At 37.7% G+C, this 24,333-nt stretch overlaps 1 protein-coding gene across 5 annotated transcripts; it reads left to right on the top strand.

The window, feature by feature from the left end:
• The first annotated feature begins 75 nt into the window (after positions 1–75).
• LOC146484977 (WD repeat-containing protein 76-like) lies at positions 76–23,503 on the top strand. 5 transcript variants are annotated; one of them, XM_085103861.1, is made up of 17 exons: positions 76–383; positions 472–609; positions 8,053–8,106; positions 10,524–10,619; positions 11,447–11,511; positions 11,836–11,974; positions 13,585–13,674; positions 14,841–14,939; positions 17,628–17,680; positions 17,914–18,067; positions 19,059–19,217; positions 19,662–19,789; positions 20,173–20,280; positions 20,763–20,909; positions 21,195–21,251; positions 21,964–22,066; positions 22,717–23,503. In XM_085103861.1, the coding sequence occupies exons 2-17, from the start codon at positions 493–495 to the stop codon at positions 22,870–22,872; spliced, it is 1,725 nt and encodes a 574-aa protein (XP_084959987.1). In that variant the 5' UTR covers positions 76–383; positions 472–492; the 3' UTR covers positions 22,873–23,503. The 5 variants fall into 5 exon arrangements, with proteins under 5 accessions (XP_084959987.1, XP_084959986.1, XP_084959984.1 ...); XM_085103860.1 differs by having other exon boundaries at positions 78–383; positions 480–666; XM_085103858.1 differs by having other exon boundaries at positions 79–307; positions 472–666.
• Positions 23,504–24,333: the final 830 nt, after the last annotated feature.

Below are 24,333 nucleotides of genomic sequence, written 5' to 3'. Positions count from 1 at the left end.
TAACCGCGCGGACGGCCCTGGGGACGAGGTTGATCCAAAGCGCTCATCCACAGCTTCATGAGTAACCAAGCCTTCTAAATTGTCGTCACCAGATTCTTATCGCGATTCTCCCTTGGGTACCCTCCCTAAATTGTTCTTGCACTTATCCATTTAAATCAGGCAATGAAACAAATAATTTGATCAATTTCTGATGTAATCATTTGTTCAAATACTTTAATTAGAATTATTCTCTATCTTTGAACATTATTTTCTCAGAAATGCCGTTAATCGTTGGGTAGGGAGCATTTTACTCAATAGGGGAGTGAAGGTAACGAAAATAGTATTGAAAAAATTATCCCAGAAATTGGCGCGAAAACCTGGTTGCCTCTGTTCAAGCTTCCCCGGTATGATAAAACGCCTGCGTTTACATATCTAGGTTACAGTGTATGTAGACATTTAATCGGTATTTACACGAGAATTGTATTCTTTTAGGCTTTTAGGACTTCATTAGACATGGCCACGAGGAAACGAAGGGCAAATTTATCAAAATCACCGAACGCGAAGAAGATCAGAGGGGTCGAGGTTGCTGTAGACCGGGGTGTGGAGGACATATTTTCCCCAAGTTCAAGTGTAAAGCTCACAGGCAGAACGCGTCAGTTAAGAAAATCTGCCTCCCAGATTGCCAAGGTAAGGTTGTAGAGTTCTGTTGACGTCACCTCACGTTGCATCAAATTTTGAACGAATCACTGAAAATTTGATCGAGTCAATTACGTAATAAAAACTGTTTTAAGATTACATGTATTATTTAAGAGTAGCATGCATGCGATGGCTGTCTCAAATGCGACTTAAATGAGCCTTGAGCAGTGTCAAGCAATGTAAACTCAGACCCATAGTATTCGGATCATGTTTACTGTAGGTAGTGTCGGTCGACACTATCAGTCGATATTAATCGACAGACACTCAGCCGATATATCGGCCGAGTGCTGGTCGACACTCGGTCGACATATCGACTGCGACTCGACCGAGTGTCGGTCGAGTATCAGCCGATATATCGATGGATGTGTGTGTCGACCGATACGGTTTTAGTCTCGTCTACACTCGGCCGATACCTTATCGATACTTTACCGATAGTCTGCCGATACCTTAGCGATACTCAGCCAACCAAGTGTCAGCTGCAGTCAATTCTCGGTCGATATGTCGGTCGTTAATTGCCCGACTATCCACTAATGCTTTGTCAATATCTTACTTTAAAGCGTCGATATGAAAAAAAAAAGTTTTATCAAGTTTTATGGTCGGGGGACTTAAATTAGGCTTGCTAGAACAAATTATTATTATTATGATTATTATTATTACTTTATTGGCCATTATACGACGGGAATTTGGATTTGTTTTTTCTTATATTTGAATAACTATTACCTGTTTTACTGTACCACCACAACGCTACATCAAAGATAGCTCGCCGACCGATAGTCGACTAATAGCTCGTCGTTAGGTCACCGATAGATCACCGACACTATCGGCCGATAAATAGACGCTCAAAAGAAGGATATCGGTCGAGTATTGGTCGGATGTTGGTCGAGTGTCGGTCGAGTATCGGCTGACATATCGACCGATACTGGACCAATACTCAACCGTCACTCGGCTGACATTCGACCGACACTCGCCCGATATGTCAACCGAGTGTGGACCGCTACTCGGCCGACATATCGACCGAGTGTCGACCGATAGCACCGACCGATAGTGTCGACCGACACTACCTACAGTAAACATAGTATTCTACGACATTCTGGAAATGAATTGGACAGGCTTAATTTAGGGCGTAACTAATCGCAGGGTGTAACTAATTGATCTGAATCGATCATCGAAAACGTAATCAATTAATCAATGGTACTCGATAATACTCGATATTTGTCGATTGATTAGTTCTATTAATCGATAAAAATCGATAATCACAAATTTGGCTAGAGTCACTTTTTTTTCATTTGAAGGTAAACTAGTGAGCGGCACGTCTGTTGATTTATTGAGTGGTAGAAATGTGTTATTTTCTCCCACATGTATTTGCGAATCATCAGTGTATTCAAGAGAAGAACAGTGGATAACAACTAAGCATTTCTTACCTTGAGAGCTTTCCATCTTTTTGCAATTGAATTTACATAAATGAAGAAAATAAGTATCGATTGTAAGGACAGCTGAAGGGACTACTGCTGTATTTGTTGCCTAACATACCTCAGCAAATCTCAGTGCAAACCTGGACAAACGCATCTGAAAGCTCAACACCCGCGAAAATCCCTTGTTAAAGATTTGTTGAAAAGAGCATGACATCCGACAGAAATTGACACACGAGTGACGTTACATTACACTGTAAATTATTGCTCTTATGGTTGTGTTTCCTATCGATTTTTGCCCGTGCAGTACCCCTGAGTACCCCGCAGTTACATACAAATTCATAAATCAGTATCAATGAAGCAAAAAAGTGTTATGGAGATGTTTGTTATCAGTTTCGAGTTACAATGTACTGTTTATTAGTTTGAGTGTGTGATGATGGACTAAATGCAACCAACCTGTCTTCGCCCATTTTTATGTTTTCGATATTTTTCGATCGATATCAATAAAATTGATTGTTTATTACAGAAATCGATAAAATCGATAATCACAAAAAGTTGACCAATCAATTTCCATCGATTTTCGATATTAATCAATAAATTATAATCGATTTCAATCGATTACTATCAATTTTCTTTGAGTCTCGAAAATATCGATTAGTTATGCCCTGCTTAATTGCTTCACACCAAATTTCCTTTTTATCTTGAAACAATGGATTTAAAAATTGCATCTCTTAATGTCAGGGGATTAGAGAACTATACCAAAAGAAGAGAGGTGTTTAATTGGTTGAGAACAAAAGATATGTCGATATATATGCTGCAGGAGGTTCATTGTTGTGCTGTCACTTCTGACCTATGGGCTTCAGAATGGGGCTACCAGGCGCTTTTTAGTCACTGCACAAGCAACAAAGCGGGTGTTGGTATTTTATTCAATAACAACTTTAATTTTCGCGTTCTTAAGGTCTTCCTGGACCCCAATGGTCGTTCCATTATCTGTGATATCGAAGTAAATGGGAAACCTATTACCTTGGCTAACATTTACGGCCCAAATGACGATGACCCCAACTTCTTTGAATCCTTTTTCGAGCATCTTTCAGACTTTCAATGTGAAGAAATCATAATCGGTGGCGATTTTAACTTAGTGCTAGATATCGAAAAGGACAAGAAGGGTGGCCTTGCCAGAACACATAAAAACGCCTTAAAAGTGGTTCAAGACTTCTCTGAAAATTTGGACTTAGTTGATATCTGGAGAATTTTTAACCCCGAGACCAAACGGTATTCTTGGCGACGAAAGCATCCCGACATATCTTGTGGACTAGATTTTTTTCTTGTTAGTGAATCATTCACGTGCGATATTACTCACTCAGACATTGTTCCTGGATTCAAGACTGACCACTCCATGATTACTCTCACCATATCACTGCATTCTAATCCTAGAGGAAATGGCTTTTGGAAATTGAACACGTCTCTCCTATCTGAAATCAGTTATATAGAACAAGTGAAAATAACAATACAACAAACTGCGGACGAATACAAGGAAGATGACTCGGTAAATCCAGCCTTACTCTGGGAGATGATCAAGCTTAAAGTGCGCGAGAAATCAATTTCTTACGCCGCATCTAAAAAGGCCGCTACAAAAAAAAGGGAAATTCAATAAGAACGTGAAATCGCCGCATTAGAAAATTAGTTACTAGATACCACAGACTGCACGGTTCTTTTATATCATACCGCTGCAGAGAGAATTGATATCTTAAAAGGTGAACTGGAAAAAATATTAGAATACCGAACCAAGGGTGCTATTATTCGATCGAAATCTCACTGGTATAACGAAGGTGAAAAGAACTCGAGGTACTTTCTAAATCTCGAAAAGAGACACTTTAAACAGGGAACAATAAGCCAAATTAAAATTAATGACAACGAATTCATTACCACGGATAAGGATATTTTATCCGAATGTGTCTCTTTTTATGAAAATCTGTACTCGTCAAAAAAACAAGATAGCAATAACTCGATATTTTTTCCTCAAACGAACGATACTGTCTTGAGCTCCGAAGAAAAAAGTATGCGTGAAGGCACTCTCACTGAAAAGGAATGCCTCGCAGCCTTAAAGACCATGGATTCGAATAAAATGCCCGGTACAGATGGTCTACCTGCCAAATTCTACAAAGTGTTTTGGAAAGACATCTCCTCCTTCTTAATCGCGGCTCTTCATTATTCGTTTGAATCTGGTCGCCTTTCTATATCGCAGAGACGTGGCGCAATCAAACTTATCCCAAAAAAGGATGCGGAGCTATACTATATCAAAAACTGGCGCCCAATAACTCTCTTAAATACCGATTACAAGATAGCCGCAAAAGCCATAGCAAACCGAGTAAAATCAGTACTACCAAGCCTTATAAACTATGATCAGACTGGTTTTATGAAAGGCAGATTCATCGGCGAAAACATCAGACTCATAGACTGCATTATTCAATACGCCTCAGAAAAGAATATTCCGGGATTGCTACTATTCATAGATTTTGAAAAGGCCTTTGATTCCCTCGAATGGTCATTTATCTTTGATACTTTACGGTTCTTCGGTTTCGGTGACTCAATTATCAACTGGGTAAAAGTTTTTTACAATAATACCGAAAGCTGTATTCTTAACAACGGTTGGGCCAGCAATTTCTTTGAGACCCAAAGAGGTGTTAGACAAGGCTGCCCCTTGTCACCTTACCTATTCATCCTTGTGGCTGAAGTTTTAGCCAAAGCTATCAGAAACAATTCAAATATAAAAGGAATCTTCGTAAGCAATCAAGAAATCAAAATAAGCCAGTACGCCGATGACACAACACTGATTTTAGATGGATCCATAGAATCTCTGTCTTTTTCACTCAAAATACTTGACGATTTTGGAAAAGTCTCCGGCCCCAGACTCAATGACAGAAAAACGGAGGCTCTTTGGATCGGCTCTAGTATTGGCAATGACCCAATTTCTATACCTGGGAAAAAGTTAAAATGGCCAATGGCAAAGGTTAAAGCACTAGGTCTATGGATATCAACTGACCCTGAGGTGTCAGCATCTTTGAACTTTAACGAAAAATTGGAGAGTGTGAGAAAAATCTTAAGCTGTTGGAGGTATCGTCGTTTAACTCTGTTAGGGAAAATTACTGTGCTAAAATCTTTAGTAGCGTCTCAATTAGTTTATTTATTAACACCTTTGCAATCAAATTACACGGCCTTAAATGAAGTAAATAACTGGTTTTTTACATTTCTCTGGAATGGAAAAGGTGACAAAGTAAAACGAAAAATTATGATAAATGATTACTGTGACGGCGGCCTAAAAATGATCGATCTGTTCTCCTTCAATAAATCCCTTAAGTCAACATGGATAAAGAAATACTTGGATACCAGTAATAACGGGAAATGGAAACTTTTCTTGGATGGCGTACTTAAGAATTGCGGCGGTGAAAATATTTTGACTTCTAATCTCAATACTAGAGACACCCTGGAGATAACCAAAGTTTCGAACGGTTTTTTCAGAGAAATACTAGAAATCTGGGGAGAAATTAATTTTGAAAATCAAATGACGTCCGAGGAACACTTGGTTTGGAAAAGGTGTTGCTAAGGTGAGACATTTATTAGGAAATGGTAATAACACTTTTCTTTCCCTGAATGATTTTTGTCTAAAGTACAACCTAAACGTTCGCCCTCTTAGTTTTTACGGGATTGTAGCAGCAGTTAAGTCCTTACGGAACTCCACTAAGCAAATTTCTAAGGACAGTATCCAAGAGCACGGCAGTTTTCTCACTAGGATGGTAAACACCCAAAGAGCAAGCTCTCTCGTTTACAAAAAACTAGTAAATACTAAAAGCAAAGCCGCGGACATCAGTCAAAAGAAATGGCTCATTGACTGTGAACTCGCAAACAAGAAAAACATAAACTGGACCTCTGCTTACTGTTTAGCTAGACGTTGTACCAAAAGCACTAAACTTATCGAATTCCATTTCAAATTGTTGCACAGACGAATTGCTACTAATAATGTTTTATGTAAAATCGGGTTACAGGACAACACTAACTGTACATTTTGCAAAGAGACACCGGAAACATTAATTCATCTTTTCTGGTCATGTGAAAAAATATCATCTTTTTGGAATGATGTAACCGAATGGTTGAGGAAAGCTCATTTGATATCCGAAGATTTTACTATGGAAAACACTATCGCCTTGGGGCTGAGGCCGGACACTTCAAAATTTGCACTCCAAATAAACTACTGCCTTCTGTTAGCGCGATATCAAATATGGTTAGCTAAAACAAAAACAAAACTTCCCAGCCTTTTGCAATACCTGCATTTACTGAAATCAAGGTATGAGATAGAATCAAACAGTGGGGACAGCAGAAAATGGGAACCTCTTGGAGATTTTATAAGTATATGAACATCTAATTACGATTAATTTTTTTCTCACTCCCCCCCCCCCCCCCCCCTTCCTTCACACTCCCCTGGTCATTTTAGTCAATTTTGAGCCGCATACCATTTCGTAAATGTATAAAACTGTTTTGCACAACTTAAGTACTAAAAGCACTGTAAGTATATTGTATTGTGAGCATTGTAAGTATTATTAGTTGTAAATATAGCATGTACAGTATATTAGTATATTGTTAGTATAGTAACCATTGTAAGTATTGTAAGTAGGGCTTTGTATTGTATTTATTGTATTGTATTGTATTGTATTATGTGTCATATGTGGTTAATAAAGATTGTTAACACACACACAAAAAAAAAAATATATATATATATATATATATATATATATATATATATATATAATTGCTTCACACCTTTGCATACATGGTCCATAATTTGATTATATTATCTGCAACTCAGAACATATGTGTAATTAATGCGCTGATCAACTCAAAACCTCAACATCCCCAACCGGTTCAATTTTCCCCATCCCACCCAGGCAAAGGTCAAATTTCCCACCCCCGGGAAGGCCTTAACCCTCAAATTCCCCACTCACTGGTCACAGAAAATAGGGAGGCTATTAATAATACAGACAATTTGCATTTTGGAACGATTTGAAGGAGAATTAAATTTCAGTATCGAGGAATCATCAATTGAATCTAAGGGTCATAATAATATTGTGAATGATTAAGCATTTGATTGTCACCCTACTACAGTTTACTGTAACAATACCAGCAATACATGTACATGCAAGATCCAACCTAACCCAACCTATTGCTAACCTATTCAAGGTGGTGCTGTTAACTTTTGACGAAGGGTACGTGAGCTGAGACAAAAACATACATGCTTTTTGTTTTGCAATCTTTACCCAACATTTAACATCTTTGATATTTTGTGATTAGCTTCAAGGACATGTAGACTACATAATTTGTTGAACAGACACAATTATTATTCTTAGAGACCTTTTAGATTTTAGTGAAGTACAAGTAAGACTATGAGTTTTTCCAACACAAGGAGAAAGAGTGGGCACACATGAAACTGTGCAATTTGCGCGTGAAAACAAGATAGAGCTCTGTTGTCATTTACAAGTTTTTGCGAGATTGGCGTAGTGGTGAAAACAAGTCCTCAAAACATAGGTGATCTTTTCAAGTTTGTTGCTCACAAAGATCAGGGAGCTTCCTGGGATTATCTCTTCTAAGTCAAAATTATCTTGTATTCGTAGACATACTGGGCCGGGTTGTTCGAAAGCCGATTAGTGCTAATCCACGGTTAGATTTTAATTGAGGCTTTCAGAGCTAAAGGTAAAGAAAGGTCTAAGTAAAGACTGAGGGCCAAAATGTTTTGGGAAGAATCTTTATCAATTTATTTAGCAATTAAATTCGAGTCAAAGTTTGCGTTAATCCAGGATTAGCTTAATTGGGCTTTGAACAACTGGGCCCTGGTCCTTATCTCAAGCTCTCTATTGTGTCTTTGACAGTGTAGCCTACCTTAAGCTTGTCAGCAACCTGTATATTTTCTTGCCCTTAGGAGTCCTCAACTGAAAAAGGAAACCTTAACAAACAAGATGAAACAAACCAAGGGGTAAGTGTTTCAGATCATTCTATCTCAATATTCACTACCAAGAAACTAAGGCTATTTAAGACAAGGCTGAGTTTCTAAACATGTTGCAATATGTTAGTTGACTCTTATTCTTCATGCATTAAGGTCTTAGAAACAATAATTGTAGTTCTAAATGTTGGCTAAACTTTATAAAAAGGCTCATGAATGCTTAAAAACCAGGTTTGGAGATGACATGGTCAAACATTGTTCTTGAACTATATGTAGGTTGAATTAATTGGTGATCTGCATTTAACCTAGAGAAGACATGCATCGAACCTACGTCAGCTGTAGTTTAAATGAGTTGTCAACCTAAGTTTTAAAAATGGTATGCCTTTCTTTTTGGGGGGGAGGGGGTGTAGTCCATGGTACAATGTCTGTGATCTGGCCTTGTTTTAAGCTAAGTGCCTGGGCAGTTGTGACTTGTGACCTGCAGGGCAGCAAATAGTGTTGAAAACGTAGTTACTAAAACAAGGAGTGATAAAAATCTGCGAGTCAGCGAGCCATGCGAGCCATGCGAGCCAAGGTGTGAGCCTTGCGATCCATGCGAGTCACGTGAGTCATGCGAGCCACAGTATAAATGTTAAGAATTTTTATTTGTTGTATTTACATTCACATAAGAACAAGAACAAGAGCATCGGAACAAGATGAATAACATCGCAATATTTAATTCTTACAGTGGGACAACCCAAACCATCATATTTCAGTTTTTTGTTAATTGACACATCAGGACTGATTGTCAGTGTCATTCCAATCTTGTCAGGTATGATAAATGAGTACTCAAAGATGAGCGAAGTCAATATTGTCGCACTAAATTCAATTTGAAAAGAAGCAGCGTAACAGAAGCATTTGCCGTCAGCTGGTGGGTCGAATGCTATCTCGAAACCAGCCTCTGCCACTCTAGTGGCGAGTTTTGAAGAAAGACTTGTCTAAGGGAAAGGACAACCACATGCAGCAGTCAGCCAACCGACAGAGTTCACATAACTCTGATTCACTAAAGACCAAACCTGCTAAAATGGCACAATTTACTCACCATTCTTGACGCCAACACACGGAGATCGTAGTGCTAGTTTTTTCTTTTTTTTTTCCTTGAATGAAGTTCCAGGTGGATATCAATGAATGACATGTGTCAATAGATACCTATTCGAGTAGCGGTGCAGCCGTATGTTTTTTCTCGGATTTTTTTTTTCTGAAGTCTTGAACCTTAATAAATTTTTGCGTATTGTTTTTGTTTTTTTGCGCATCTTGGGCGATTTTGAATAGGCAAAATTCTCTCCAAAATTATAGCAAAAACGAAAAAAAAAAACAAAACAAAGAAAAAAATTCATCCAAAATTTTCTCACGCGAATGTAAATAAAACAAATAAAAATTCTTAACATTTGCACTGTGGCTCGCATGACTCGCGTGACTTGCATGGCTCGCACGGTGGCTCGCAGATTTCGCAGACCCTAAAACAAGGAATGACCTAAAATGATCTAAAATGACCTAAAATGACCTAAAATGACCTAAAATGATCTAAAATAAATCCGAAATATTCTAAAATGATCTAAATGAAGTGAAACCGAGATAAAATTACAGAATTACAGAACTGAGTGATTACCAAAAAGGCTGATACCAGGAAGCTACTGCGAACTGCCGGAAAGACCGAAGAAGACTCGAAAAGTGCCGATGGTTGCACGTAAGCCGATTCGATGACAAAGTTGCGTAAACAAACCAAATTTCCTTTTTTGGTCGGTCCGAAAGACCCAAAAATATCGGCACTGACCAATTTTTTTCGGGTTCGTTTTCCGGTCGCACATTAAAAGCCACACAACAAGGCTAAATTCTTGTGCTTTTGTAAACAATGTAATTAAAGGCATATATATCTGTGCATCAATTTCCTTAAATAAGCATGCAGTTAACAAGTCAAGGGTAGCGCATGAATAAAAGATAACTCTGTGTCAGTTCCATATAAAATAGCTGCATCAATCAAAACCGCGTTGCTGGGCAAATCATAGAACTTTGCTTCGTACCAATCAAAATCATGTTGCTGAGCAAAACTTGGAACTTCGCACCAATCAAAACCACGTTGCTGGGGAAAAACTAGACACTTTGGATCAATCAAAGCCGTAGTTGTGATACAGTAATTGTCGGGAATTTCCCTGAAGAAGTCTCCGATAGGGACGAAACGCGTTGGAAATAAACAAAAAGTATACAACTACAAAAAGTCTTCCGCTGTGCTGCTCACTAGTCTTTGCTATAAAATTAAAAAAATAAAATCATTTTAGATCATTTTAGGTCAGTTTAGATCATTTTAGATCATTTTAGGTCATTCCTTGTTTTAGTTACTACGGTGTTGAAAAGTGTATTTGATTATTCTGTCATAGGAAATGCGCAATCATGATCATTTTGTGTCTTAATAGGTAGACCAGAGTGATGGGTTATCAGACTACGAGAAAATGCGGCTGGAGAATATTCAGAAAAACATTGCACTTTTTGAGGAGCTTAACCTTAGTCAGGTATCAGTAAGTTTTAATTACAAAGCCTGATAATGTTATTGTGAAACTCACTAGAGAGGTCATTATATTTTGATTAGTTCAAATTATGGGTAAATATGCAGTACAATTTGATTAATAGAACAGCTTGTACATTTACCTGTCCTGACTGGTCAGCAATATCAGTGTGTTTGTGCATGGTGCTTGAACAAAGCACAGTTTTTATTAGCAAAAATTAAACAGCATTGCATTAGTGTGGCAGTCACAAAGCTTGTGTGTGAACTCTCGGCAATTTCTGACTCATTTCAAAGTCAATTGTTTGTCTTACATGTATTTCTGCCTTGTGGGGGTTTATGGTTGAGATGTCAGGATTACCAGCCACGAGACGCTGTCTTGAAACCAACTGGACACAACTGGTATTGACGCCTGGATATTTGAACATGCCCCCATCTTCCATCTTCCCTTCTCTTTTGTATGCATTACACTGATGCAGTTGTTATCAACCTCAGGCAGACCAGACCAACAATATCATAGCTGGTGAAGAAAACCAACAAAGCAATACTAACAGTAAGATGCGTCATGAACAAACGACTAACTGAGAGTGAAACTCAAACCTTGATAACCTGATACCTCTAGGTTCAGTCGCTCAATTAAACCCTTTGAGCATGTGCCTACCCAAAGGGGGTAAATTTATACTAAACTAAACTACAGATGAATACGAAACAATTGTACTGTACATAATTGAACAACATCATTGAGAAGCTTTCATCATGTACCAGTGTTTTTGTTTTGCTATCACTCACTTGGCTTGAATCTTTGTCTACATATTTAACTAGCTGTCTGCTTTGTAGGCAAAGTTTGATTTGTCCATTACTTCACCATCTACCACAAAAGTCAAGCAGAGGGGACTTTCCAGGTGACTAGTAAATAGTATTTATTGTTTTAGTTTACTAATTTCATCAGTTTACTAAATGTTCATGTACCACCTCAGAATCCATTCAACCACTCCATTTTTGAAAACACATACCAGTCACGACCGGGTGCTTTCTTGTAAGTACTAATTCTGTCAATTATTGTATTTGGATTTCAGTCTGCACGTTGTAAACTATTTGTAAGGAAGATTGTTTTTTTTTTTCACTGACTTGCAAAGGAACATCATAGTGTACCGCTGTGAAAATCAGTTTGTCTGAACATTAAACAAGCTAACTGTGTGACAATTGAAGTTGTGAATGTTTTTCAGGCCTAAAAAGAGTCCACAATCTGAACCTGCTTTACCCACACGACAGTCCCTCCGGCTGCAAAATAAGGACCCTGCAGGTGTGACACTTCCTGATTCACCAAAAAATAACAATAGATACTCCCAACCTGTTGATGAACATGTGAGTATAATCTGTTACAGTGTATGCATCAGATTGCATAGTACATGACTTGTACAATACTTAATAGCCAAATCTCTTGGTGTTAGCATGTTGGATTGCTAAAAACCAGGTAGATGTAGGCATTAGGGTATTCTGACAGCAAGATGTTGTGTCAGTGATCTTTGTTATTTTGTTGATGGTCAGTTTAAGTAGATGTGTGTGCAGGGAGGAGGAGGGGTAGAAGGATAAGGGGATTGGTAGACAGCTGATGCCTTCAATTGTTTGTTCATTTCATAGGTTATTTTTATATTTACTATTAACTTAAAACTCATGGCTGTTGTCTAACAGCCCCAGAAGTCCATGGGTGTGTAGAGGGTTTAGTACATTTGATAGCCTGAGTAACATCTTAGTTCCTTACTTAATATATTTTTCTCAGGCAACAGCCAAGATTCAAGACAGTAAATTTAATTGCTCATTTTTTTTTCTTGCAAAATACATATTAATCAACAAGTTTTTCGAAATTGATTTAACTATAAAAGTTAACGCTAAAAGAGAACGACGTTTCGACCGTCCGACGGTCATTTTCAAGTTCAAAATGAGAAGTAAAATATGTGGTTATATATATATACAATTGTGAAAAAACTAATGAGATACTGACTTAAAAAGCTCTAAGATATTCACATCTAAACAATATAAAATATAAAAAATAATAGCGTGAATGATCATTTACGCTATTATTTTTTATATTGTTTAGATGTGAATATCTTAGAGCTTTTTAAGTCACATCTAAACAATGTAAAATATAAAAAATAATAGCGTGAATGATCATTTACGCTATTATTTTTTATATTGTTTAGATGTGAATATCTTAGAGCTTTTTAAGTCAGTATCTCATTAGTTTTTTCACAATTGTATATAACCACATATTTTACTTCTCATTTTGAACTTGAAAATGACCGTCGGACGGTCGAAACGTCGTTCTCATTTAGCGGTAACTTTTATAGTTAAAAATACATATTTAACCAATTTAGCTGATTTCACTCTAGTAGTGGGATGCCCTCCACTCTTAAATAACTTTTGGCTTTTCTTTTAGTTAAGTTGCTCATTTCTTGGGGAACCTGAGGGATAAATTTATTAGGCTTTTCTTCTGAACTTAAGACTCTGGTTCCACTTGTTTTCTTTATTAACAAAAACTAAGAGCTAGCATGAAAATTTTCAATGAAAATTTCATTCTTGTGAATAAATTTTTTTTTTCAAATTGAATGAAAGTAAGGGAAATACATGGAAATACAATATTGAAATATAACTTTGCTGACAATACAAACTGTCATTTTGCACTTTGTTCATTTTTGGCTCATCTCCTCTTGTCCTTCTGCACATACTTTCAACAGAATAGATAAATGATGGCCCATTACTTAAGTCTTTTCAATGTTTGGGGCCTTAGATTCAATGAATCAGTCTGTGCTCTGATGGAGCATATTGTAGAACAATTTTAATTTCAGGCCAAAGCAGCCGTAATGCCCTTTTTATTTCCAGCCCTTCCAATGCAGTAACTGTGCCCTGCCCAAGTTCTATGGTAGTACATACTTTTCCTGATCCTCACATAAATTTCATTTGGCTTTCTTGTTTAGAGAACTTTTCGTTACTTTCCTCAACGGGTAAAAGCTGTTGGACTAAAGAATATTAACTCAGTAGTACCATCACATAAATTTACTGAACCTGTAAGTAAAATGATGTTCAAGGTGCAATAACCTGTTTCACATAAATTCTGCTTGATTTTCATGCAAGTAACCTTCAACTCAGCTTAATTGATTCCTGGGAAAATGTATTACATTTACTATATACAGGGTTAGCGAGACATGCAGTTAATAAACAAATCATATTTCAAATGCTCTTTGTCACAAACAATGCAGTTATGCATTTGGTGCTAAGTTAGAATTGAATAAGCCATTGGTACCAGGGCTGCCTCTGACTCTATTTTGTTTCTGTAGTTCCCATCCTGCCAAAATGTTCATTTCTTGATGGTTTTCCTGTAGATGCTAACAACTTGGATCAGTCTCTGTGATCGTTTTCATAACTACACTGTACTCAGTATAATTATATTTATGCTCAAGAGTCCCGGGGCAGGTTGCAAAAACAAAGTTTTGTGGTGACTGTAACTGCATCTTATGATGAGGAGGGATATTAATAATTTTAATTATCACTTCATATTTTTATTTAACCAATGTTTTGAAAGATATGCCATATGTTCATGAAATAGTTGTTGCAGTGTACAGATTAGCTTTTAAAATCGCTTCATAAACAGCATTGCACACCTTTGTTTATCTGTGCAGCTTTTAATTTTAATGCAATTTTTTGAAAGAGGATTTTCACTCTTCCAATCAATTTACATACAAAAAAGACCCACATATGATCATTACTTGCAAACCACCAAACAGCTTTTTGTCTTTGATTACCTAAGGAATGTAAAATAAATTCCAATCAGGTCAAGACTCGTATAAACAAGTCTTGTGATGCCAATATCATTTACATGTCAATCTCATAGAAACTAAGAGAAGTTCAAAGTTAGTTTCAGCACAAATGGTGGGGACTTATTAAGTGGGACCGTTTTTAAATACAGAGTATTTATTACTGTCACAAGTCTTATTTGTTTTGCTTTTTGTTTTTGTGAACATCAGTGTTTTGCAGTTTAAGATTCGGTTAAGTGTATTATGAATCTCCTTGGTTTAGTTTCTTTAGATCATAATTTGTTGCCTTGTCTAAACAGGTTTCCTAGTAAAATGACAGTTTTGTTCTAAGCCCTTGAAACCCACTTTTATCTTGTAAATGTCAGAATAACCTGTTTAGCTTGTCGATTTATGTCACTTTTATCCCTGTATTCTTCTAGCCACGAAAGGTTGGGCCTTTGGAAGTGAAACCTTGCAACAGTGTTGAGGAATCAGATGCTCAAGAGTTTATTGACGAATTGACAGTGTTAGCCAACATGGTATGTGATATAATTTGATATTATATAATCGTGACGTTATGTGCAATTTACTCACAGACTTTGCATTTGTTGTAATTTCAACCTACTGCTATAGAGTCTGAATATGAGATGCTAATTGCTTTGGGTCAGGCAGTCAGTACCCATCTCTAAAGATACGTATACTAAGGTGTTATTATTTGCAACATCTTTAAAAAAATGAAGGAAGTTGCAATTTTGGCTCATGATTCATTATTGGTATGTATAGTGTTTCAGCTACCAGTACAATTTCCTCTCAGCCTTGTGACATGTGCATTGAAGAGTTGAAAGTCAAGTTGCCTCAGAAGAGATCAGTGTGCACTTGTTGTGGCACTTTTTAATTCTCTTGCTGTTTACCAATGATGCAAGCGATTATCATAAGCCACTCTGTGAATAAACCGAGATATCTTGGGTTTATGTTTTCAAATGATGGTTATGCTAGCTTCTAAGTAGTAGCGCAGTCATTGTAAATGCCCCTCTGATGATCTTACGAAGAGGTGGCTATCTGAGCTGCTACCTTGATGAGAATGGAAAGAGTCTGCAGGGCAAAAAACTTTTCTTTCATTTCACTCGTCCATCGGACAAGTACTTTCCAGATTTTGGTTGTCCAAACACAAAATCCACTTGTCCAAAAAAAGGTCCAAATGTTTTATTAGTAAATTTACTACCAAAACAATAACCAGTATAGTTACACGTACTAAGAATTCTGTCACTTTATTTACAAGTTCAATAAAAGTGTTAGTACTATGATTACTGATTAAGATTGCTATCCCTTAGACATGTGTTTAGTTTACCGTGGTAAATAACTCTGTACATCATGGGTTAGGAATTTAGGATATGTACTAAGCTTGCCTAACGGGTAAACATTTGTATGTGGCTTTACGGACCAAGAAGAAATATCAAACTAATCAAAGCTATAAACATAACAACGAAATAGACCTAACAACTTGTTGATCAGTTTCCTACTTCTTACAAAGAGTAGCTGGAATCACGCACGTCATTTTGAAATTTGTTTCTCTCCTGATCTGCAATCGCGGAAATGAAAGCCTTGCATGCCGTAGGATTTCTGTAGTGTTGGCCAATGTTTAAGCCATTTTTCTCCTGAAGAATGCACAAATTTGAAAAATTTGTTATGGTGAGTTTTTCCTTCGCTATGAAATGCACTGTGTTGAACAGTTTTTCAAGTCTCTCCTGAGATTCTTTGTTGATCTTCCTGTAATCATTCTTACCAATAGTGCCTGCTCTGGTCTAGTCTCGTTTTTCCCTCTTTCAAAACAAAAGTAGTGGTATTGGGATATTGTGGCTAATCTGGCTTTCACGCCGAAAACCAGTCCACGATGAATCGTCAATACCCAGAAAAAGGCGGCTACTTTTGTCACAAACGGAGGGATATTTACGGCAAACTCTTCAAAACATTTCATTTTTTGCTTCGTCAAATTCAACCCATGGAAATTCTTTCTTCTTCTTTCTTTCTTCTTTGTACTTCTTTTTCTTCATTGTTGTGGAGATGTTTTCCTCATTTGATGGAGATGGTCTCTTATTGTTTTCTTTGCGCTCAATTTTCCAAAGATGGAGCAGAGTCATTGTGATCTACTTGAAGACTGACACAGATTTCACGCTCTTTTGAGCCGAAACACGCGTGCACGTACACAGCAAGTATTTCACAGAAAAACAAACACTTGAACAAGAAGTCACTTCTCAGTATTTTATTCATTAGAAAGCTGAATGAAAAAATATTACCATGGTAAAAAATTGTTTTACTCGTCCTGTCGGACAAGTGCTTCATGAGTTTTAGTTGTCCGAATCAAAAACTACTCGTCTCGGACGAGCGGATGAGTGAAAGTTTTTTGCCCTGGTCTGTGACAGCAGGACTACACTGTATGTAGCCTTCAGCCATTTGCTGAGATGCTCCGTTACGATGAGGGTGTACTTGTTTGCCTCGCTGGTTTTGGGCATCGACATTAGCTCCCAGATGTTTGTGCAGGCCTCCTTAACTTAATTTCATTGGTTAGCCTTCTCTTATTAAAATGTTGTATGTGTGTGATCCTTTCTTCAAGGCATCTTTATCGTCTCTGGTTTCTTAGTATGTCTTCCACAGGTATTTGAAAAATGACTGGTGCATTACTAAGGCCAAAAGGCGTGACATTTGTATTCCATCCGTCCTTCCTGAAAGTAAAATCTCTTGCAACATTACATTTGCTGGCAAAGATAGGTATTGGTCAGGAGGTTTTTTTGGCCATGTTACACAATCTGCAACAGTCACCACACACTTATGAGGTATTTCAAGGTGTCCACTTATACAACAGATGAGGGCTGGCATATCCTGTTGAGCTACTACTTCAGCAAGCAAGCCATTCTTCTGTGCTGGTATAATGTTTTGTTAGTTTTTTTTCTAGCAGCCAGCTACTCCCCCTTGAAGATTTTCTACCATTGCCTTGACTAAGCTTTGAGCATGCCAGGTCCTATCTTGGGTTCATCGTTATTCAGTGAATCCCAGGATAATTCTTCATGGTATTTCCTTTGAACATCAATGGTCCTTTGTTCACACTCGGGTAAACTTTTGCACTGTTGCTGCCAGTTGCGGATTCAGGGCACCAACAGTGGTTAAGTTTGCTCCATTTGTTCAATTTGAAGAACTATATACTGAATAACTTCTCTTTCTATAAATTAAAGCTACAGAAGTCAAGGGAGAGAGAAGATGATATCAAGAGCATTGATGTTAACAGGTAGGTATTTTGGTCAGATTCTGAACTTATTAATTCCTAAAACGTTTCACAAAGATCACACAGGACTGTTACATGCAGCCAAGACCCAACACCACTGCATGCTAGAGTACATAATTTTCCTGTGCCTTGTCTTTTTAATTAACTATAATGTCAGCCACCTCTAGGTTAGAGTTTGCAATTGAGATTCAGTTAGTGTTAGACTGAGCAGTATTCTTTTTCCTTCAATTTTGCAGTTACAAAAGGTCTTTGCAAGGCTTGAAAATAAGAGAAGAACATGTAGCGAAGCTTGTTCCAAATAGAATATTCTCCATTGCTTTTCACCCAGCAAAATACAAAACCCTGGTGTTTGCTGGAGACAAGTGGGGACATCTGGGCATTTGGGATGTGGTAAGGGTATCAGCTGGTATTTGTTGGTTTATTGTTGTTTTGAGTTAAAGATGAAAGGCTGCATACAAAGTTATACAAACGCATGAAAGAAGCTGTTAGTTACTTGTTGTTTGGTTCCATCTGCTTACAGCCTAAAAATATTTAAAATAAGTACAGTCAAACCTGTATATAACGGCCCTGTATTAAGTGGCCACCCTCTCTTAAGCGGCCAGTTTTTAAAGTCCCGATTGTTTGCTCATACAAACGCTGTATTTGTTACCTGTATTAGGCGGCCACCTCTATTAAGCCGCCGCGGCCACCCTGTAGCAGTCCTATGTTTTTCTTTCTTTGTTATTTTTACCTGTATTAAGCGGCCACCCTTGAATGGAAACTAAGCCATATGTTATTTTATGCAGTATTTTATTGTGTTTAAAATGCGGTCCAGCATCACTATAAAGAAATAACATGTACAAAGCTACTGTAAGCTGATACTCGGGCGTGTAATATAGTTAACGCTTTTCAGATGTCCACAATGTGCTGAAGTACAGTACCATATCATGAACTTTGTTTAAAGTATTGATCACTTGAAAGAGTGTTGATTGTCCTATTGTTTCCTTGCATGAAGTGTTTTTGTATGATACGCCATTAAAATTGACATTAGACTATGCCCAGTGAGTATTTTTAGTGATCCTGTATTAAGCGGTTACCTGTATTAAGTGGCCAGTTACTCAAGTCCCGAGGGTGGCCGTTATATACAGGTTCGACTGTATTACTTTAAGTTTAACCATAGTAAAGCAGCTACATTAATTTCATACTGTATTTCTTGATTAAAAAAGTTAAGTTTCTAATAAAATGCTAGGGTGTGGCCATTCGAAGGAAAGCTCTCTCCTTTCTACTTGATGATATTAATTTCAGTATTTTTAATAGAAGCTGAAACTTGAAATCTTTCTTGATTTTAATTTGGGCCCTCAACCTTGGAGTGGAACGTTAAGCTGGAGATTTACTTTCCTAGGGTTCATCAAAGGGTGATGATGGAGTGTATTTGTATGCGCCACATTCTCGCCCAGTCAACTGTATGTCATTTGATCCAGACAACTGTGGAAAACTTTATACTGCTAGTTACGATGGAACAATGAGGTGCTGTGATGTTACTTCTGCTACTTTCCAAGAGGTAATACCTACAGAGAGAAGTAGATGAGAATTCTTCTCCAAAAGGCTTATTATAAAAAGATGCTTAAAACTTAATTGCCTTCTTGTTGGTGGCTACTTTTCATTAAATGAAAAACGTTTTGCAGTTTTCCTAATATGACAAGGTTAAAGTTCAGGATTTTTCTGTCTAATGTTGATTGATATCTACCTGTGTACATCCAAACAGCTATTGTGTTGACATACTGAATGTTCTGCCTGTTGTTATGCTACATTCTTTTAAATCTTGCTAAACAATAACGGAAAAACTAGGCAAGTTTTGGCCATTTCTGTGTTTTTGTTTAAAATGGTATTTTATCCCTCTGTTATGCATAAACTAAGAGCTCAAAAATATAATCACTGTACTTTTGAAATAGTATAGTGAATTGCTCACAACAATCGTGATGCTAAATCTTGTAATCCATTTTAGGTTTATACGTTTGATGATGATGACTCCACCAGGCTCATGTACTTTGCCTTTGGTTCTCCGAGCACAAGCACCATCTTGGCAGCTACTGATACTGGCTATGTCATAGTTGTTGACCCAAGAACAAATCGGTAAGATGTAGATAAGGAAAGGCATAAGGAAAAAATATCATAAATAAATATTAGCCTTAAGCTTCATTGTCTTTGAACGAAATTGACAACTTAGTGATACTTGACTTTTTGAGTGACGAGTGGGTTGTGGTAGGGAGGGGGGTGCTCAATGTTCAGAATGACCTAAAGTTATGGTGGAAGTGTACTTACTTTCAAGGTGAGGGTTTTTACTATTCCACTATTAGCGACGAGAAAGATTGGAGTGCACAAATAATTCCCTATCATTCTTTAATCCATGTATGACCAACGTTGTATTATTTCAAAAATCCACATTTCATCATGCACAGTGATTGTGGTAGTTTTGTTATTATCATGAATGACACAGTCTACTTAATATGTTTCAGCAAGGTCAAACTAGCAGAGCAAAGTTATTGCCTTCATGATAAAACTATCAAGTGTATTGATGTCCATCCGTTAAACCAGAGTCTTTTCCTGACAGCCTCTAATGATGGGTAAGCTGCTCCTTAAACTCTTATTTATTTATTTATTTATTTATTTATTTATTTATTTATTTATTTGTTTATTTAGCTAGTTTAAGTTTGACGTTGTTCCGTATGCTAAGTTTGAAAAAAGTTAACATTGCATAACTACAATCTTGGTCAAAATCCGTTTGGGGACGCGCGAAATACTCACGTGTAATATATCTCTATCTCAAGAAAAACCAAAACCATGTTACTTTGAAGATTGCACAATTCGACAGACTTCTTTTGAGTGGCAAAGCAGAGAATTGTCGTTATCTGTGAAACTTGCAAGAGTAGTAAAAGTTTCTTACCAATTTTGTCCAGGAGTTCAATTTTTCCTGTCCTTTCAACAGTCTGTGGTTTCTAGTTTTCAAGTTCTTCCTGGTTCATACCTTCATTTGCTGTGTTTTGTCTCAATATTTTTATTATTGTGGTCTTACAAATAGCTCTGAACTGACTTTTTTGCCCTTCAGGTCAGTAGCTTTCTGGGACTTAAGAAATGTGAAAAGCATGAAATCAAAGCTGAGTTCACTTCATCGGACCCGTGTGGCTACAGCTGCATATTTTTCACCGCAGACTGGAAGCCAAGTATTGGTGACGTCACTAGATGACTATGTCACGTGAGTAATAGGACTTGCTCCAAGTTGATAATCATGTTTTCTACCTCCAATTATTGTTTTATAGTCAAAGAAATATTCCAATCAACTATCTAGTTATTTAATATCAACTGGTCCCTGACATATTCTGAATACGCTCTGACCAATTGAAAACTTTTAATGCCACCTTATCCGTAAGTGAACTTTCAAATTAGATGCTGCAAAGGAATGAAAAATAAATTTGTTGATTGGTAACTCTTTTAAAAAAAACTTTCATGCATATTTCATTTTCATTTTTTTTTTCTTCAGCATTAACCAAGTTGACTCCTGTGGAAAAGTCTCTTCTTCACCTAAGTGCTGCTTCAGGTACGGTTCACTGCATTATAAACGTTGTGCAAGTCCTGGGCGCAGCTGTGTAGATTTACAACCGAACAACCTATTTTTCCGTTTTTGTTCTAGAGGTCAATTCCCTAATCATGGGCGTCTGTTGTGTCCCCATGCATTGCCTTTCCGTAACTGTATGAGAGGGTACTGACGCCACGTAGTGCGGTGCCCCAGTACGTTGTATTGAACCTTTAGACCAGGAGATAGATTCCCTCAACACTTTTAAAAGCACTAAGAATAATATTTCAAGAAAGTAGTAAAGAGGTATGGTTTGGGTCATGGTGGACTCCAGCCAATCTGATTGCAGGGATCGTTCCATTGTTACCTCTCGTGTCCCACTGCACGCGTCGTTTGGTCGCAGGCTTGCCTCATTTGCATACTAACCAATGATGTCATACACAAAATCTAAAAATAATTTTTTTTGTCGTCATCATGACCACACTTGGCCCATTTTGGTCACGTGGTACGATCCCTGTAATCTGATTGGCTGGAGGCCGCCATGACCCATACCGCACCTCTTTACTGCTCAGGGAGTCAGAATGTCAGAGTTTGTAAAATAATCATAAAAAAAAAACAAGCTAAAGAAAATGTACGAATTGATAGGTTTCTCCTGTAAAAGTGTAGTTAAAAACTGCAGCATTTCAACTTGTTTAATTTCCAGTCCCTTATATTTTCGCTTTGTTTTCTGTGCCAGACACGATAATCAAACTGGCCGATGGTTGACACCTTTTCGCGCAACATGGGATCCTAAATTCGATTCATATGCTGTTGTTGGAAGCATGAGACAACCAAGACAGGTAGGAATGTGTTTGGTTTTCTATTCAAATCATTGTTATTTGCAAAATCTTTATCAGCGAACCTTAGTTGAAACTTGAGGAATTTTTTTCTTGGGGAGGCAAAGCAACAGCGCGGGGACGGAAAGATATACCAAGGAGAACTTTTGAGTCCAGTTGGAACGCAGTTAGCATCCTGCTCCGTTTAGCAAGTAAGAGCGGGTTCACACAACAATCTGACGCTTGCAAACTCGTATTGACCAGTGTTGGCGCGTTTGGACTATGTATAAAGTGATTTGCAAAAGGATGATCGGGAAATCGTTTTTTTTTTTCGACGAGTGGTTTGGACAAGGATTTATATCCTACTCCTGTCTACTTAAATTTCGTTTATTTCTTTCCCAAATTCTTGGGTATTTAAACAGAAGCGCATTTTGCGATAACAATTGTCTCTCTCATCGTTCGTCTCAGAGTATCGGAAACCTTGGTTTGCATATCACCAAGTTAGCGGAGTATGAGATCTTCCCGCTCGCGTTAGTTTTCTTCGTTTGGAAATATAGTCCCCTCGTTCGAGTTAATTTTCCTAATTTCAAAATAAATTTTCCCTTGAGTCGCATTTATTTTAGATACCCTTACTCATACCTTAGTATCCTTATTATGCCCTGATTTTCTTTCAGATCGATATTTTCTCTTCCGAGATCAAAAGCAGTGCATTGATGCATCTCACTCACGAGAATCTGAACTCCATCAACTCGCTGAATGTACTTCATCCCTCTGTAAACAAACTGGTTGGAGGGAATTCAAGTGGAAAGGTCTACTTATGGACGGAATAAGATTGAATTGGACTGAAATTAACTCTATCGATCAAGGCTCTGTATCCAAGCTAGGTGGAGGCAGGTCAAGTGGGAGTGTAAACACTACAACGAACTGAACTGGATACCTTGTTTTGTTATTGTCGCCGTTTTGTTTGTAATTCGCGGAAGTTTCCGAATTACTGAAATTTAACAATGGAGACCAATTCCTTTGAGCTGCTCAGATTCATATACTACAACTCGGCAATCTCCCTTCGCAGAGTAAATGAGACCCACAAAAGAGCTGAAAGGATTGCCATGCCGCAGAAATAACTACTTGTGCCCATTGCGTTTTAATTCTTTACTTTTTTTAATTTTTACAACGATACCAAATGATACAACTTGATGTAAAAAGGTTCTAACCCTAATTTCGGGCTATTCCATGTACATCGTATGTATCCTAACCGCGCCAACAGTCACCTTTCCCGCCTTCTCTGAGAATTCTTTGAACTTGCTAATTTCGTCGTAGATATGCTAAGCAAGGCATGCTGTGATGGAGCTGGTCTCACACATAATCGCTCTGTATTTGGACAGTTTCTCTTTATTAATTCACTTCAGTATTCTGGACAAATTGTGTTGTAAATAAATAACCAATAAATTTTTATATTAACGACTCAAGTCTCTTCTATGTTTCACTTGAGAGCCGATTCTAAAGGGCCACCATGTCTGGAAATGGTCGCCCATTTGAGCATGGCGGCCACAGTCAATGGACGGCCATTTATGGGAAATGCAATTCGTCACGATCGCCATTTGTAGGAGTTGAAATTGATGGCTACTTCAGGTAAAGGCTAGTTTCTGTAGCTCAGAAGGACTTTTCTCTTTAAACTCACATGGAGTAAATTTAAACTCAAGAGTTGAAGGAAAGCACAGAACAAAACGAGTCTCGAATATAGATAATTATATTCATGACTGCTCTGCCGGGAGCGGTATTTGGCGTGTTAGCCAATGTCGAATCAGTGCTTAACCCAACACGCTATAACCTGCGAGAACAGACGCCTTTTCCGCTTTTGTTTCACCTGCGCGGGAAGAACAAAAGTCGTCTACAGATCAATACCCAACCCAAGAGACGCTACTCTTTAAACGAAAACGGAGCTCAGTATCTCTATTCTCCGCCTAAGCATAGAGTAGAATGATAACGACGTACTAAATTATGTGAACCCCATAACGTGTCCAACACCAGTTTGACCTCTTTTTCAGCTGTACCATGTAGACTCTCTCCTCCGAGACGGACAACTATTTCAGGGAAAGTACTTCCCACTTCTTGCAGCTGCCAGCGGTGAGGGCTTCCTCAAACTGGCGACTAGTCTTATACTGAACTCCCAAACATTTTTTATGGCCATGGAAACGCGTACACAAACGCTATAAACTTGTAACATTACGAATATGACACAAAACAAGACAGTTGCGGAAAAAAAAAAAAAGGCTGAAGAAAATTCAGGCTCG

The sequence above is a fragment of the Pavona decussata genome, unplaced genomic scaffold (genome assembly GCF_977016875.1).
Source record: "Pavona decussata unplaced genomic scaffold, jaPavDecu1.1 SCAFFOLD_28, whole genome shotgun sequence".
NCBI lineage: Eukaryota > Metazoa > Cnidaria > Anthozoa > Scleractinia > Agariciidae > Pavona > Pavona decussata.
Note: the sequence above shows the minus strand (reverse complement) of the source record. Positions and strands in the feature narration are given on the sequence as shown.

Coding starts and splice junctions, on each gene's coding strand:
- LOC146484977 (XM_085103860.1), top strand. CDS start 493: ATGGCCACGAGGAAACGAAGGGCAAATTTATCAAAATCACCGAACGCG. Junction 17,681..17,913: donor AAGAGCATTGATGTTAACAG/GTAGGTATTTTG, acceptor TCAATTTTGCAG/TTACAAAAGGTCTTTGCAAG. Junction 21,252..21,963: donor TCACCTAAGTGCTGCTTCAG/GTACGGTTCACT, acceptor TTTCTGTGCCAG/ACACGATAATCAAACTGGCC.